The 16,525-nt window shown below is 41.9% G+C and overlaps 1 protein-coding gene and 1 pseudogene across 1 annotated transcript; one reads left to right on the plus strand and one right to left on the minus strand.

Annotated features, from left to right (window-relative positions):
• The first annotated feature begins 460 nt into the window (after nt 1–460).
• LOC139112925 (uncharacterized) lies at nt 461–1,051 on the plus strand. Its single transcript, XM_070673881.1, has one exon. It carries the CDS (start codon nt 461–463, stop codon nt 1,049–1,051), a length of 591 nt encoding a protein of 196 aa, XP_070529982.1.
• Nucleotides 1,052–3,923: 2,872 nt separating this feature from the next.
• LOC139112928 (uncharacterized) overlaps nt 3,924–16,525 on the minus strand; it is a 36,599-nt pseudogene continuing 23,997 nt past the window's right edge.

Here is a 16,525-nt window from a genome sequence, read left to right on the forward strand (position 1 = left end):
TACCGAATATCTTGAAACCGAATGTTATATCTTTGATTCTATAAAAACTTTATTACAAAAATTCATTAACAAAAGTATTTATAATTATAATAGTAAAATAAACCTACCCCGGCTGCGAGTTTATAAACGAAACGTAGGACTTCTTAGCAAGCTCTAACGTGTCTAGTGCGTGCACGTTTTCTAATCGCTCTTTTGTCTTACGACGCTGCGCGGATCGGTAACTTAGTATATCGATATTACAGATTCCGAATTATCATATAACACCGAAAGTATTGGACGACAATTAAGTGTGGAATACACTCCACAACAAAACGGAATCGCCGAGAGAGCGAACCGCACTCTCGTGAAAATGGCTCGCTGCATGCTGATACAATCAAATCTATCATAAAGCTTATGGGGCGAAGCGATAAACACAGCTACATTTATAAGAAATAGATGCCCATCAAGAAAACTTGGAAACATGACACTAACGGAAGCATGGACTGGCACGAAACCATACGTAGGTTTCATGCGCATCTTTGGAAGCAAAGTAATCGCTTTGAACAAAGAAAGTAAACGCAATAAATTTGAACCCAAAGGAGAAGAGTACATTTTAGTCGGATATTCCAAAGAATCAAAGGCTAACCGCCTCTGGAAACCGAAAACTAGGAAAGTTATTAAACGAAGAGACGTGCGTTTTCATAAAAAATTAAGTAAAGAAAACAGGCGAACCAACGATTACTTTGAAGCACCTACGGATATCCTGGAAACCGTCGAGCAACACGCGAAGAAGGAAACACCGCAATCAACAGTCTCCAAGACTGAAAAGCAGGACGTCGAAGAAGACAACACGGAAAAATATGCGATTTCACCGAAGACGGAACCCTTCGAAAACAAAGAAATACGAAGTACTTACAAGCGAGGTTCCGGACGACCTCGAGTCCAGCGAACCGGCCGACCAGGAAGACCAAGAAAACTATTCCAGGACGCAGCTAATGTTACCTACAAAAAGGATCTCGACGAACCAGACAGCGTAGAAGACATCTACAGCAGGGAAGATAAGGATTTATGACTAGCAGCGATGGAAGATGAATACAATTCACTCATGCAATATAATACATGGACGTTTGTGGAACGTCCGCAGGACGCTAAAATTTTATCCAATAGATGGGTATTTAAGTTAAAACGCAAGCAAAACGGAGAAATTAACCGTTATAAAGCAAGATTGGTAGTACGCGGAAATGAGCAGCGAAAAGGAATAGACTTCGGAGAAGTTTTCTCACCCGTAGCAAGATTTGAAACTATTCGCACCTTTTTAGCTGCAAGTGTTCAAAACAAAATGCACGTACATCATATGGATGTTATCTCCGCATACGTCCAAGGGGACCTGTCCACAACCATCTACATGAACCAGCCGGAAGGTCTCGAAAGCAAGAGTCAAGAAGACAAAGTATGCTCTCTACAACGGCCACTTTATGGCCTGAAGCAATCCGGCCGTGAATGGTATAAGAAGCTGGATACTTACCTGTCAAGCATCGGCATGAAGAAAACTCAAACGGATGCATGTGTATATGTAGACAGTGATGCAGAAAGCGACGTAATAATTATTGTCTATGTCGACGACTTATTAATAGATTCGCGTGATATTCATAAATTAAATGAGAGAAAACGACAAATGCAGCAGATGTTTAAGATGAACGACTTAGGCCCATTAAGTAATATCTTAGGTGTAAACGTAGAACGTGACGGGCCCACAGGAAAAATTAAACTTACTCAAACCAGGTACATCAACGACTTGCTTGCGAAGTTTGAAATGCAAGATTGCAAGCCAGCACCGACCCCCATTGAACAAGGCGTCAAGATCACAGAAGAGGAATTCTTAGAGATGCAAAATAAACCATACAGGGAACTAATCGGTGGACTAATCTATTTAGCCAACGCTACTCGTCCCGACTTGGCATTCACCGCGAGCATGCTGAGCCGATTCTGCTCTCAACCTGGACTAGCACATTGGAAACTAGCGAAACGAGCCTTACGCTATCTTAAGGAAACTGCGAATTTAGGTATTATTTACGAAACGGACAGCAATAAATTACATGCATACGTCGACGCTGACTGGGGCAGTGACATCGATGACCGAAGATCTTTTACAGGAAGTGTCGTGATTTTAGCAAATGGATCGATCAGCTGGCAAGCAAAGACACAACGTTCTGTGGCATTATCGACCATGGAGACCGAGTATATGGGATTGTCTGAAGTCACGAGAGAAACTATTTACTTAAAAGGACTATTGCGACATATGAAACTATCGAATTGTATAGATAATTGTACCACAATTTATTGCGATAACCAAAGTGCGATAGTATTAAGCAAAGATTCCGTACATTATTGTAAAAGTAAACATATTGATTTGAGATATCATTTTGTTAAGGAAGTCCAGGAACAGGGCGAAATCAAAATTACTTATACGAGCACAGACTCAATGACAGCGGATATACTTACCAAACCTTTATCGACAATTAAACATTACCGCTGTATGAAACAATTAAATTTAGTGAGTACGTCGATAGGAGGGGTGGTGTCAGGAATAAAGCCTTGAATCAACGAACTCAAGCCCCCCCTTTGTTAGTTATCTTAGATTTTGTTACCCGTGAGTCACGTATATCAATATTTGCGCTACGTGACTTCTCGGCCGTTCTTTTGCGATCCTATTCTTATTATCTATTCCATTGTTTCATTCCGTTCCGACCGCTCTACCGAGACGGATGTATTCTATTAAATAAAACTCATGTATTCACCAAGTTCCGCGGCTCTTTATTGACGGACCTTTCAACAAGAAGAAAGGCCGCGGGATTAATATTTGTTTTCTCTTCCGGACGGCCGGCAACGTATGCGGTGGCGTCATCCGGCATGTGACGTCGGAGAGATCCGCCACACATATGCAGATTGCATGACTACATAGTTATACATCCGGACGAGACCAGACAGCATAATTCAAATCTTTGAACAATAGGTTTTTATTAATTTTTTAAAATATAGTATTAATTTTCATAAAAAAACAGCGAAAACTTATTCAACACTTGTTAATATATTGTATACGTCCCAACCTTAAACTTGTTTCTAACTTTGTAAATTGGTTTTGATGTCTGTAATTTAGCCTCAAGAGGAAAATTATCGCTCAATTTTCCTTTGTTGTTTTAATATTAAAGTTTTATGATGTCGGTAAGTAAAAAAATGTTAAATTTATCATTTTTAAGATACCACGCATACTCTTTTGTTGACAAATAGTTCCTAAAGATTAAAATTTAACAAACCAAAAAGTCGAGAAAGTTAAAAAAAAATAAGTTATTTATTTGAAAAGATAAAAAATAATCCTTAGCTTCAAAATCAAGACGTTGTTAGTGACGCAAAATTATGGCCTAAACTTATCTGCGAAATGTTTTGGAATCAAAATTTAAGAGATCACAATCGTATAATCTTAGTAAATTTTGCATATATAAATGCAATTTCAGAAGATTTTTTGCATGAAGTTCTAACGTTTACGATGAAAACAGCATATACCAAAATTCAAAAACATAAAATTAAAGATAAATTTGTATATATAAATCACGAGGTAATTACATTAATTTAAATTTATTAATAATTATATCAATAATTATATTTGTTAATTATTTTTCCCATTAATAGGAATTCGGACGACAACGATCTAGTCCCGTTTATAGTTATAGCGTTTATTTCAAAGAACTGCTGGTGTGCGCGATTCGGCGAAAAGGCACACTCCCCTTTTTTATTTGTGAGAACATCTCAACAACTGAGCTCGGCACGGTGCTTCGCTCTACGTCGACAACGCGAGAGAAAGTAAAGACTGAACAATTGTCTCAATTCAAAAAAGGAATTCAACAAAAAAAAAAAAATATATTTACAAAAAAATTTATACAGATATTACACGTTAAATATGGAATCGCGAGAGCAGGATGGGAGACGATCGGAAATCTTGATTTACCCGGCTTTCCCGTCGGAGATCTTCTGGAGCGGTAGGTTTCCCGCCCGATCGTCGGAGATCTTGTACGCGAGCGTCGGAAATCTTGCGCGCGAGCCGGAGATTGACGCGATCGCGAACCTTGCCCTGCGATTTCCAGTATAAGAAATAAAAGAAATGAACAGAAAAATTGCGGATGATCCAACGATCGCGGCCGAGAGAGATTGCTACACGACGGTGATAACGTGAACACTGCCGACTGACGAGTGAGTTATTTCGAGAGAAAACAGGTCGCGTTTCGGCAGAACCGAGCCCTTGATCGTTGGAACAGCGAAAAGGAAAACAAAACAGGTGGCAAGATAGCGTATGAAAAGCGAAATGATCCGACGTTAATATATTTCACCTGTCGCGGTAAACAGTAAGCGGTATGCGGCGACCGACTAATAATAGCGCGTGGAACGAAAACACGGACGGATCGTGAACGCCGATGGAGTTCTAGCGAATTAATAAGAACTCACAGACGATTAAACAGCTGGATTTGAACTTTAATCCGTACAAGAAAAACAACTAAGATTATTTTTTCAATCACAAATTAAGCAGAGAATAATTATTCTTAACCATTCTCTGCTTTAAAGGTCCAGCAGAAAATAAAACAGAATTTAAAGCAGAGAATTAATTCGACTAATTTAAATTTTGAAATAAAGCAGAAAATTATTTTATTTTTAAATGTTTATTTAAAAAGGATATAATTCGCCTATAATTTTAAAAAACTGTTCAATACGTTCATTAAAAAGAAATCTTCTTTTGAAAATAAATTCCGCTAAATAACTCAGTAAGTGTGCTTTTCTTGTTCCATATCTCAGTATATTTGATCAAACTTCGCGCCAAAGCCGCTTAATGTTTTGCGTATGTGCTCCTAAGATTAAAAATGATTTTAATTTATTAAAATTACTATTATTTTCTATTAAAATATTCATACCAGTATCTGGATCCACAAAATGTAACAAATGGTTAAAACTTTAATGATTAAATTCTTCGTTATTCAAACATTTGTATGCTTTCCAGCAGTCTGACATTATTGTAGTCCCGGGTAAAATCCATTTTTTAATTTTGTCTATTAAAGTAGCGTTTAATCTTTCGGGAACTGAAACTGACGTGTCTTTAAACGATCGTCGCAAGAATTCGAGGAACCCGTCAAAAAGTAAAGGGAAAAGAGAGTTCGGTCTAAATTTCTTAGAAACGAATGTAATTAACACAGTCTGTACAAAGGAAAGAAAAACGCAAATGTATTTATAGCAGCGTGACAGAGTTTACGCGGCACCGCGGCGATCAATCATCATCAGTGCTCACCATCGGCGTTTCGAAGACGAGAGAATAATCAGCAGAACGTCAAACATAATTTTCCGGTCACATTTACGTATTAAAACCCGGACGTGCGTTAGATCGTTAGATCGCGATACAACTAACTTCCGCAGAACGAGCAAACCGCGGAACAAAATAAGACGAAACCGGATTATAACCGCGGAAAATTAGTTCGCCGTTTAACGCCGGTCTCGTTCCGTTGTCTATTTACACCGATTGAACCGAAAAGACCAAAAAACTGTAAACATGCCGCGGCGAATAACGAGACGCTTTATTTAAAAAGCGCTTGCCTTCCTAAGAAGAAATATTTTACCGTTTGCGAATATAATTCTCTTTGATCGATCACGCATAGGAACAATGAAAATTTTTCCACTGTTTCTCTCAATTCCCCCAAAAATCCATTTTCCGTTAATGATACATCCTTTATTATATTTATGTTTCTCAATTTTTGCTTTATCAATTTCAACGATCTTGCCTTCACCTTAAACTTTTTCGGAATGAGATTCTACCCAATAAACACAAACCATTTTATAAACAATAATTTTAAATATTAGTAATAATGTGGCAAACCCGCAATTTCGCCACTAAAACGAAGGGGCGAATACCAGCTCTGAGCGACAAACCGCTCTAGTACAGCGAGCGTCCACCGGCTGGCTGACGGCGCGCCGCCGAATTGAGAGTGGGAAATCCCCCACTCTCATTTTGGCGGCTATATAAGCCGAACCCGCAGCCAAGCGGGTGTGATTCCTGATCCGTTCTCCAGTGAATTCGGAAGTTTCCGATTCTAACCCGTTCAACTCGGATGATCCCGGTTGAACATTCTGTATTCCTGTTTTTCCGTTGTCCCGGATATCTCCGGACAATCCAGCTACGTGACTCGGGTGTTCCCGGTCATACTTTCGGGCGTTGCCGAAAAACCAGTTCCCGTTCAACTCGGGTGTTCCCGGTTAAGCAATTACTATTACCTCATCACCAGAATTCGCGTTTTTGGTCCACAAATTAATCTCGGGTATCCCCGGACTCGGGTTACTAAAACTCGGAAATTCCCGGTCTTGGATTGCGTTCTCGCAAAGTTTTATTAGTCTGCTGTACGACGCGCGCCGTGTCCGCGAGATTTGTACCGAACGACTGCGATTCTTTGTAAATTATAGATATAAGTTTGACTCCGCGTTCGCGCTTTAAAAATCTTTTGTTATCGTTTTGTTTATTAATATCTTTCTTTGTGTTTTCGTTCCACATTGCGTTTCCACATCCAACATCAGCGGTTACACTCTATATATAAACACATCTTCTAGACAAAACTTTGAGAATATATTGTATTTATTTAAACCCAATTAGACGTCTCCGTGCTTCTTTCTAACCCTGATCCCCGGCGAGCAATCATTCGGGCCTGTCCCGCGAGTAGAAAGTCGCATTGTTACAATAATTTAGAATTAACATTAATAATAATTATTATTAAGCTTTGCTGTCTTTTTTGCTGCTGTAGTTTTGTGTTGTTGGTCACATTTTTTCTTAGTTTAGTGATTTCTTTCGGTTAGCTATATTTTTTGGCCACTTTCTTTTCACGAATAACGTTTTATTTTATTTTGTATACGCTGATATTATTGTAGACACTTCTGCTTAGGATATATCACATAGATTAGTTGTTTTGGATACAAATGCTCCCTCTAATCGAATATCAACAATTTGCCCTGTTTGCAGTTAAACAGATCGCTCATCTCATAGTCCGCTTGTTATAACCGTTGCAAAACATAACGAATAATACACAGACAGTAACTTTAAGGAACTGACGAAAAAATTGAACATTATAAATATATCGTGTCGTTTACATCTCGGCAGTTTTATCAACATGAAAATATGTGTACAGGGTGTTTTTGATCAGTGGACTTTACCGTAAATGGTAGATAGAACTAATTAAAACAAGATGAAAAATCCTTTACTATTTTGAAAAATTCTCAATAGTTTTTGGAAAAAAAATTAAAATATATAAAATATATAGACGTAAAAGCGACAAGGAAGCTGCGCGTGAGTGAGCGCGACAGGCGAATGATTAGAAATTGCGCTGTCGTCTGTCGCGCTCACTCACCCGCAGCTTCCTTGTCTCTCTTACGCCTGTATATTTTATATATTTAAATTTTTTTCTCGAAAACTATTAAGGATTTTTCAAAATGGTAAAGGACTTTTCGTCTTGTTTTGATTAGTTCTATCTACCATTTACGGTAAAGTCCACTGATCAGAAACACCCTGTATAATATATAACATAACATTCACATTATTTTGTATACCTTCTGTAAGCTATATCGACTGACACATTACTTATCAAGTTTTTTGAGTAACTCTATTACGCGATTGTATAATAAAGTTTTAGCATCGATAGACCAAAGAAAATCCATATGATTAAATAATTTGTATGGAACTTCCTCCAGTAGAATAACGTTTGGCAGATGTTTGTATGTCTCGAGAACATTCTGAAAAAATAGAATACGAGAAATAATAAAATTAATAACAAATCGTAAAAAATAAGAATTTATTTTGTTTAACTCAATTATTTTAATTTAATTTTAATTAATGTAGCTAATCTTTTTTTTATTTTTTATTTAATAAAAAAAAAGACGTAACATCCATTACCAAACGTAATGTGGTTTCAACAAGACGGTGCACTTTACCAAACATAATGTAATTTTAACAAGACGGTGCACCGCCACATTACGCTTGTCCTTCTCGCAATGCTCTAAATATTTTATATCCAAACAGATAAATAGGAAAAGGAAGTTTGACTCCTTGGGCACCACGTTCTCCTGACATTACTTCCTTAGATTTTTTTTCTATGAGGTTTTATCAAAGAAAAAGTTTATTCAATAAAACTTACGACACTTGACCAAATAAAAGAAAAAATCCGACAAGCTTGTGCTGATGAAACACCACAGATTCTTGCAGAAGTGCGACAGTCTTTTCATAAGCGAATTAACAAATGTATGTAAATCAATGGCAATAATTTTGAACACTTACTACAATAGATTTTTCATAACTCATTTTTTATTAAACTTATTTCATTATTTACATTAATTCCTCAGAATTTTTTATCTTGTTCATACTCAAGATCGCATGAAGATCATTTTATTATGTAACCCGACAGCGCACGCTGGTCATTGAACACCGCGTGCGCCACATTTTTTATACAACTCAGCAGATTGCCAAACTGTTGGAATCTGCTGAGTCTAAGAAGCCGTCTTGTCAGCCTTTCGTCATCGCGCGCTATCAGCAGAAGGCAGTAGGGCACGCGGCCACTTCCTTCTGCTATTTCGCTGACAAGACCGAAAATAATAATATAAAATGCACGAGCTCCGAAGCTCGTGCAAGTCAGTCTGAGAGTACGAGGTAGCGACTCGTAACTCTATCGCCGATATACAAAGGAAGAATAAACGCATTAAACGATTGAAACATCTATACATTTATTAAAACACCGCCAACCACTACACCGTAAAGTGTATATTCGGAGGACGGACGGACTCCGTGCACCGCTCCGGTGCAACAATTATAAGTCGTTGAATTTATCTCGACCTCAGCTATTATGATATAATGATAGAAATATGCAGTCTTATTTAAAAAACATCGATGATCTAGAAATCTCTAAAAATATGACTTTAAAAAAATGATATCAACCATTATACAGGGTGTTTCTGATCAGTGGACTTTACCGTAATTGGTAGATAGAACTAATCAAAACAAAACGAAAATTCCTTTACCATTTTGAAAAATTCTTAATAGTTTTCGAGAAAAAAATTAAAATATATAATGGATTCTTTCAAATCTGGTTTGGTAAAGTTAGGAATAATGACAAAATTGAGTTTCTCCTGTAAAAAGAGATTTTCTATTTTATTATCTATGCTCCTATTTTACAACTATTTACAAGGGCTACCTGTAAAAAGAGAAACGACATTAAATGTCAGTTATTCACTATGTCCTTTCCCTCCTTACACTCCTTACATTCACCATCAATTATTTTTTAATCACTTTCAATTTGGATCATTCCACGTGTCCGCTTTTATCATGACTCCTCATCTTCTAATCTTTCTTTTTTTCTTGTATAAGTAGAATTCTGTTTTACCAATGTACTGTGCATACGCGGAATGATCCAAAAGGAAGTACTATGTACTTTCTTTACAAATATATAAAATATATAGACGTAAGAGCGACAAGAAAGCTGCGCGTGAGTGAGCGCGACAAGCGAATGACTAAAAATGACGCTGTCGTCTGTTGTAACCTGAGCAGCATTCTGAAAAATGCGCTCTGGTTGCAAACCATTTCGGAAATTGCCCTGCACTTTCACAATCGGGCAAAGACCTCGGGATTATTGTCCGATGTCAAAATAGGGCGATGAACCTATATGAAATGATTAAAATAAGCCCGTGCGGTTGACGAACTTCTCCGGTCAACCACTGCGGCCGAAACTCGCTGAGGTTGCAACTCGGTAAAGTATATGAGCGACGGCTCGGAAGCCGTCGCGAGCATTCTTATCCGACGTAACGCGACGCGTATCAGTTGTAATAACAGAAAAATAAAGAAGTGCAACACATTTGCGAAGAAAGATTTTATTCATTCACACCTGGCTCCTCCCTGGTGTGGCACACGTTCCGGGGAACGGACCCATAATTACACCGTACCACGATGTAACACGTCTGTCGCGCTCACTCAAGCGCAGCTTCCTTGTCGCTTTTACGTCTATATATTTTATATATTTAAATTTTTTCTCGAAAACTATTGAGAACTTTTTCAAAATGGTAAAGTACTTTTTGTCTTGTTTCAATTAGTTATATCTATCATTTACGGTAAAGTCTACTAATCAGAAACACCTTGTATGTATCCTTCCAAACCAAACAATTTATTCTTATGATATTTTCGCGTATCATTAACGGTAACGGAGATAATGTCTTATAACAGAGTTACTGGGAAACCCTGTGTGCATGGCTTCGACATTTGTCACTTTTAAAGTCAGACCTCAATATTTTTTTGGGAAATGGTACATTTCGGAGAGTCTTCAAAATAACAAAATTTGCGGTTGGTAACTTTCGAGGACATGAAATGTGTTGGATTGACATGTCGCCAAAATAGACCAAAGACATGCCTATTAATTTGTCTATAATACATTTTGAGGAATAAAATTTAATAAATTAATTTTTTGAACGTAATCACAATAAATGACTGTGAATTATATTTTTTCACTCTTAAATTATTACGGAACGAAGAAATTAAAAGAGCGTTGCCAGCTTTTCATAATCATTTTACAGTTAATACTATAACGTATGATAATCGCGATACAGGTTACCGACAAGCGGGTAACGAATTACCGATTAGGGCGCAGTAGGGCGAGCGCGTTACCGACGATTTCTCGCGTCGGCGCAGAAGTGAATCGTGAACGTTGTTCGGGAAAAAGCATGCAGATGTGCTCTCTCGAGTTTGTGCTGTTGAGCAAGACGTTTCGGTATTGTTAAGAACTGTGAGTGCGGAAGGATTACGACGAGCGACGGGACGAGCAACGGAATGAGCTACGACGAGCGACGGGACGAGCAACGGGACAAGCTACGACGAGCGACGTATCGTGACATACCGGTAGGTCGGCGAGAACTCCTGGGTTCTCGTGCAATTGAGGCCCCCAGGTTAATAGTAATTTGTTCAACAGTTCGAGTACGGGACCAGGATTTTTTGGCGTACCGTGTTCCTGGCTTTCACCCCAGGAAACAGCCGGCGTGTCAGCCTCGCGTCGGATTCGGCCGGCGTGCCGTGTTCCCGGCCCCTCACTAGAGTCTACGTGTTCCAGAGGAACAAATTTTTGCTATCGTACGAGGTTCGAGTCCTAGGATTCCAGCACGACGGCGGAGTTCATTATTCTGTATTTCTTTCAACGTAGGAAAGCTTCGCCGCCGTTGGACTCGAGGATATCACGTGAGCGTCACGTGATCAAAGATTTGGCGTCAGCCCGTTGCCGTGTACTGGAATGCAAGTGTGAGCGCGCGAATTACGTGATCGAAAAAAGCGTCGGCTCGTTGCCGTGTATGAGTATTGGCGTTGCGAAAAACAGTGCGAGCTTTTGTGGTATGATTAGCATGTGTCGTTGTATTACCGTTAACACTTGTAGAAGTTTTGTTATGTCGTTTCGCTTATGTCGTATAAAATATGTATGCCGTGTCGTTTTGAGACCCAAGGAGCAGGAACGTGCGAATCACGTGTATGTAAGAAGCGCCGGCCGTTGCCGGGAATGTTAAAGTATTTGCGTGCGTATCAGGCAAATGTATATAGCGCTAGCCTGTTACTATTATTTAGGAGTGTGAGTGTGTATCACGCGGGATCGTGCTTAGCGTCGGCTTGCGCTGTTCGCGTTACTGCGTGCAAACCTAGAGAGCAGAATTTTCCGTACAAATGTTGTTGCGTACATACACATAAATGTATTAATGTCGTGCACGACTACGCGAAAAGTAAGAAAAACGCCGCTGATAACAAAAAAAGCTCACTCGGGTAGTCGGTATCTATTAGCAACAAATAAACAACAGTAAGTCTTGAGCAAGCTTGTGAAAAGGACGGTTCAAATACGAATAAATATAAACGCGAGCGTTTTTTCCTAAACGATAAATATATATTTAAGAGCTTCCTAAGACGTTGTCGTTGGGAATACCCGCGATCTAGGAAATCGTCATATTGACGAATATAAAAGTCGCCGCGACTCAGGAACTCAGATTTCCTAGGCGTTGGTGCAAGCTAAGCGTCGAAAGGTACAAAACGTGAGTGATTAAAATACGTAAGCATTCGTGCATTCAATTCTTTTGATATTAATAAAAAAATAACCGACGTGAATAGTAAAACATTTTCATCGAATTTAAACCTTGGTGCCTCCTGTGAGGTACGAGTGAACAATACCTCTACCTCTGGTCAAGATTTGACGATTATCAAGCAGTTTGACGAACATTTGATATCCTGAAAAATTCGTGATTTGGTCCACGAAGACTACCGTGACGGAGGGACTACTGTGACAAATTCACTAAGTCCGCTGGGCCGAAGGACACATCGTTATTGGCGTTCACCGAATAGTATTTATATTAGCATATAAAAAATACAATTATCCCTAATATTTTATTGTTTATAAATATGGCAGATAGGAAACAATTTATTATACAAAAACGGAAATCCTTAAAATCACAGATTACAATGTGCTAAATTAGTTTTTTTCTTCTATTTAATTTTTGGGGAAAACAAAATCAACGTTTCAAAATTTTTAAATTGCCTTTATCAAAGTCGGGGATGAACCCGCGACTCTGCCAGGAACGCAAATAACAAGCTTAGCACCGGCTATAATTTAGCACAAATCAAGATACGCAATGCTACAGAAAGATACACACGGAACGCAAGAAAATACGCAGCGCAACGGAAAGGTATGCGCACGGAACGCAAGAGAATACGCAGCGCAACGGAAAGGTATGCGCACGGAACGCAAGAGAATACGCAGCGCAACGGAAAGGTATGCGCACGGAACGCAAGAGAATACGCAGCGCAACGGAAAGGTATGCGCACGGAACGCAAGAGAATACGCAGCGCAACGGAAAGGTATGCGCACGGAACGCAAGAAAATACGCGACGCAACGGAAAAGATAAACGCACGGAACGCAAGAAAATACGCGACGCAACGGAAAAGATTAACGCACGGAACGCTAGAAGATACGCGACGCAACGGAAAAGATAAACGCACGGAACGCAAGAAAATACGCGACGCAACGGAAAAGATAAACGCACGGAACGCAAGAAAATACGCGACGCAACGGAAAAGATTAACGCACGGAACGCTAGAAGATACGCGACGCAACGGTAAAGATAAACGCACGGAACGCTAGAAGAAACCGGGGTTGTCGGCACGCGGCGATACATTCCCCGCCCCCGGGTACCCCTCCGAGAACAGGTCGGATTCCGAAATTTTCCCAGCACGCGCGCAAGGCGTGTCACGACAGCCCCGAATTCTTTTCCGAAACCACCCCCCTTTACCCCGGGGCCTCACGCAGCACGCACGCAAATACTCGCCGCACGCCGTCTTCACGTGCTGATCACGATTCGACGTCCCACGTCGCGATGAACACGGCACTCCGCCGATTACAGCTTTCCCTCGGTGGTTGGGTGTACTCAAAAAGAGCCGGTATAGTCCCGCGGCGCGGCGGTATCCGTCGTCGCCGTCCTCAACTCTCCTCTGCTGCGGTGCTTGCGCTGGCACCCCGTGCCGGTCACGTGATCGGTAGCTCCTCGCCGATTTTCTCCCAAAAGAGCAGTGGCTCAAGATTGCCAGCCCCTGGCCGGAACCTGTTTGTTAAAAACAAAATTACTTTTCCGGTACCGGGCGACTCCTGGCCCTTCGTCACGAAACGGCACTCACGGTACGGCACGTGATACCCGCGTGCTCAGCAGCTCGCCGGTCGCTCTCCCTTGTCGTTAGTCCCGCCGGGCGGAAAATTCATGATCGACGTCGGCGAAAGCACTCAAGCCCTCCATGGGCGGAAAATTCATGATCGAAGTCGGCGAAAGCACTCAAGCCCTCCATGGGCGGAAAATCCATGATCGAAGGCGGCGAGAGCACTCAAGCCCTCCATGGGCGGAAAATTTATGGACGAAGTCGGCGAAAGCCTCCTCACTGTCTCGTCGTCGGTCCCGTCGCAGAGTTTTGCACCTCGGTCCTTGTACGACTGCCCCGAGACTCGCGAACGGGCCCGTTGCCAGGCCAACCGCGCCGACGCAATACTCCTTACGGTACCGGTACCGTCAATTTTCGCGAGTCGGTAAACCGCTAGGTCGGTAAGCCGACACCGAAACCGCGAGATAACGTAGTTTTTCCCGTTACACAATACCCCCCTCCAGCGGTTGAGGTGGATGGTATAATTTTAGTTGTGACGGATGCCATTTGCTGGTTCGTTCTCCACGGCTTTCTTCCAGCTGGCAGGTGCCCCCTGGGCTAACGGAGGTAACCTTGAACGGTCCCACAAACTTGTGGAATAATTTGGAGGCCACCTTATCCCCCGAAGACGACAAATGATGAGCTCGACGGAGCACTAAGTCTCCAATCTTGAACGTCGGTTCTCGACGGCGCAAGTTATAGCGTGATCCTTGCTCCGTGCTAGCCTTCAACAAATGTTGCTCCACTAGGTGTTGCAACTCAGAGAGCTTGGACATTCGAATAGCCCATTCGTCGGTGCCTGCCTCCTGCGGATCTTCACGTTCGGTACTTGACGTGACTTCTCGACGATAAGAATTTACCGGTACCAGTTCTCGGCCAAAATTAAGAAAGGCGGGAGAGTGTTTCGTGGAGCCATGCGCTACGCTATTCAATGCGAACTGCAATTCGCCGAGATACGCATCCCATTTCGCGTGGTCACTTTGGTCGAGATAGCTGATTATCAGCTGCCGAACATTCCTGTTCGCTCTTTCCGTGGGGTTCGCCTGCGAGTGATACAACGGCGTTGTCTCGTGCCGCATCCCACACGACTTAACTAATTGCTTCACAGCAGCGCTCACAAAGTTCGTCGCGTTATCAGTTAACAATACGGCAGGCGTGCCAAAACGGTTTAAAATAACGGTACGGAATTTAGACATAAGCACGGACGACGTGATACTTCGAACGGGTACTAGCTCCACCCATTTTGTGAACAAATCTTCAATGACGAAAAGATACTTGTTGCCCTGGGAACTGCGTGGAAACGGTCCCATTACATCCGCCGATACCTTTTCCCATGGAGTAGAAAGGTACCGCGGGTACATCAAACCTTGCGGAGCTGTGTTGGGCGGCTTCACCCTTTGACAGACATCGCAGCCTCGCACGTAGCGCACCACATCATTATATAAACCGGGCCAATAGTAGAGGCGACCGATTCTCCAGTGTGTCTTCGCCACTCCTAAGTGACCTGCCTGAAGATCGTCGTGGCCTTCTCTCAGAATGCGAGAGCGTAACTCCCACGGTACAACGAGCTTCCACTCTTCGCCTGATTCCCTCAGCTCATCCTTGAGGAAGGAACAGCGTCGATAATAGAGTTGATCGTCCTCAATCTTCCAGTCGGGATGATCTTCCGGGCTGGTCCGTACACGATACGCTTTACGCCGATACCATTCATCCTCTACTCGCGTAGAATCACATTGATCCAGCGCCTGTTCCGTCGGAGGAAGCCCCGGGGTAATCGCAGCGAGATCGATTTGACATGGTATACGCGACAGGGCGTCCGCTACGCAATTCAGTTTGCCCTTACGGTATTCAACGGTAAACGAGTACGGTTGCAAACGCAAGACCCAGCGGGCTAAGCGACCTGTCGGGTTTTTCAAACTTAAAAGCCACTTGAGACAAGAGTGGTCGGTATGGACTACGAATTCGGTACCTTCAACATACTCTCGATTCTTTTCAATGCCATATATTATAGCGAGACACTCTTTCTCCGTCACCGAATAATTACGCTCCGCGCTTGACAAAGAACGTGAGCAATACGTGATTACTTTCTCCGCGCCATCCTGAAGTTGAACTAACGCTGCTCCGACACCGCAGTGACTCGCGTCACATTGCAAAACGAACGGGAGCTCGAAATTGGGACGAGCCAATACAGGGGCGGACGTCAGGGCCGCTTTTAACGTTTCGAAAGAGTTGACCTGTTCCTCTGACCACTTCCACTCCTGCTGTTTGCGCAACAGTCGAGTGAGCGGAGCTACTACGGTAGAAAACTCCGGAATAAACCGGCGATACCAACCCGCCATACCTAGAAATCGGCGAAGCTCAGCCACGTTCGTGGGAGCTGGATACGAAAGAACTGCCTCGACCTTCCCGCGATCCACGCTAATTCCTTCTTGGCTAACGCGATACCCAAGGTAACGCGCTTCCCGGCATCCGAATTCACATTTCTCCCAGTTCAGACGGAGCCCAGTCTCCTTTAGTCTACGAAATACCTCACGGAGAATTCTACAATGACTTTCTAAGTCTCCGGTACAAACTAAAATATCGTCCAAAAATACCACTACTTGTGGGTACAAATCCAGAAAAACAGAGTCAGCAAGACGCTGAAACGTAGCCGGACTGTTGGTCAAGCCAAACGGCATAACCCGAAAACGAAATAAACCTCTACCCGGTACTACAAATGAAGTAATGTCGCGACTTTCCTCATCCGCCAGAGGGACCTGAAGAAAAGCCTGTTTTAAATC

The sequence above is a fragment of the Cardiocondyla obscurior genome, unplaced genomic scaffold (assembly GCF_019399895.1).
Source record: "Cardiocondyla obscurior isolate alpha-2009 unplaced genomic scaffold, Cobs3.1 scaffold66_0_105518, whole genome shotgun sequence".
Lineage (NCBI taxonomy): Eukaryota > Metazoa > Arthropoda > Insecta > Hymenoptera > Formicidae > Cardiocondyla > Cardiocondyla obscurior.

Bases quoted from the DNA above. Each gene is read 5' to 3' on its own strand.
- LOC139112925 (XM_070673881.1), top strand. From the start codon at position 461: ATGACACTAACGGAAGCATGGACTGGCACGAAACCATACGTAGGTTTC.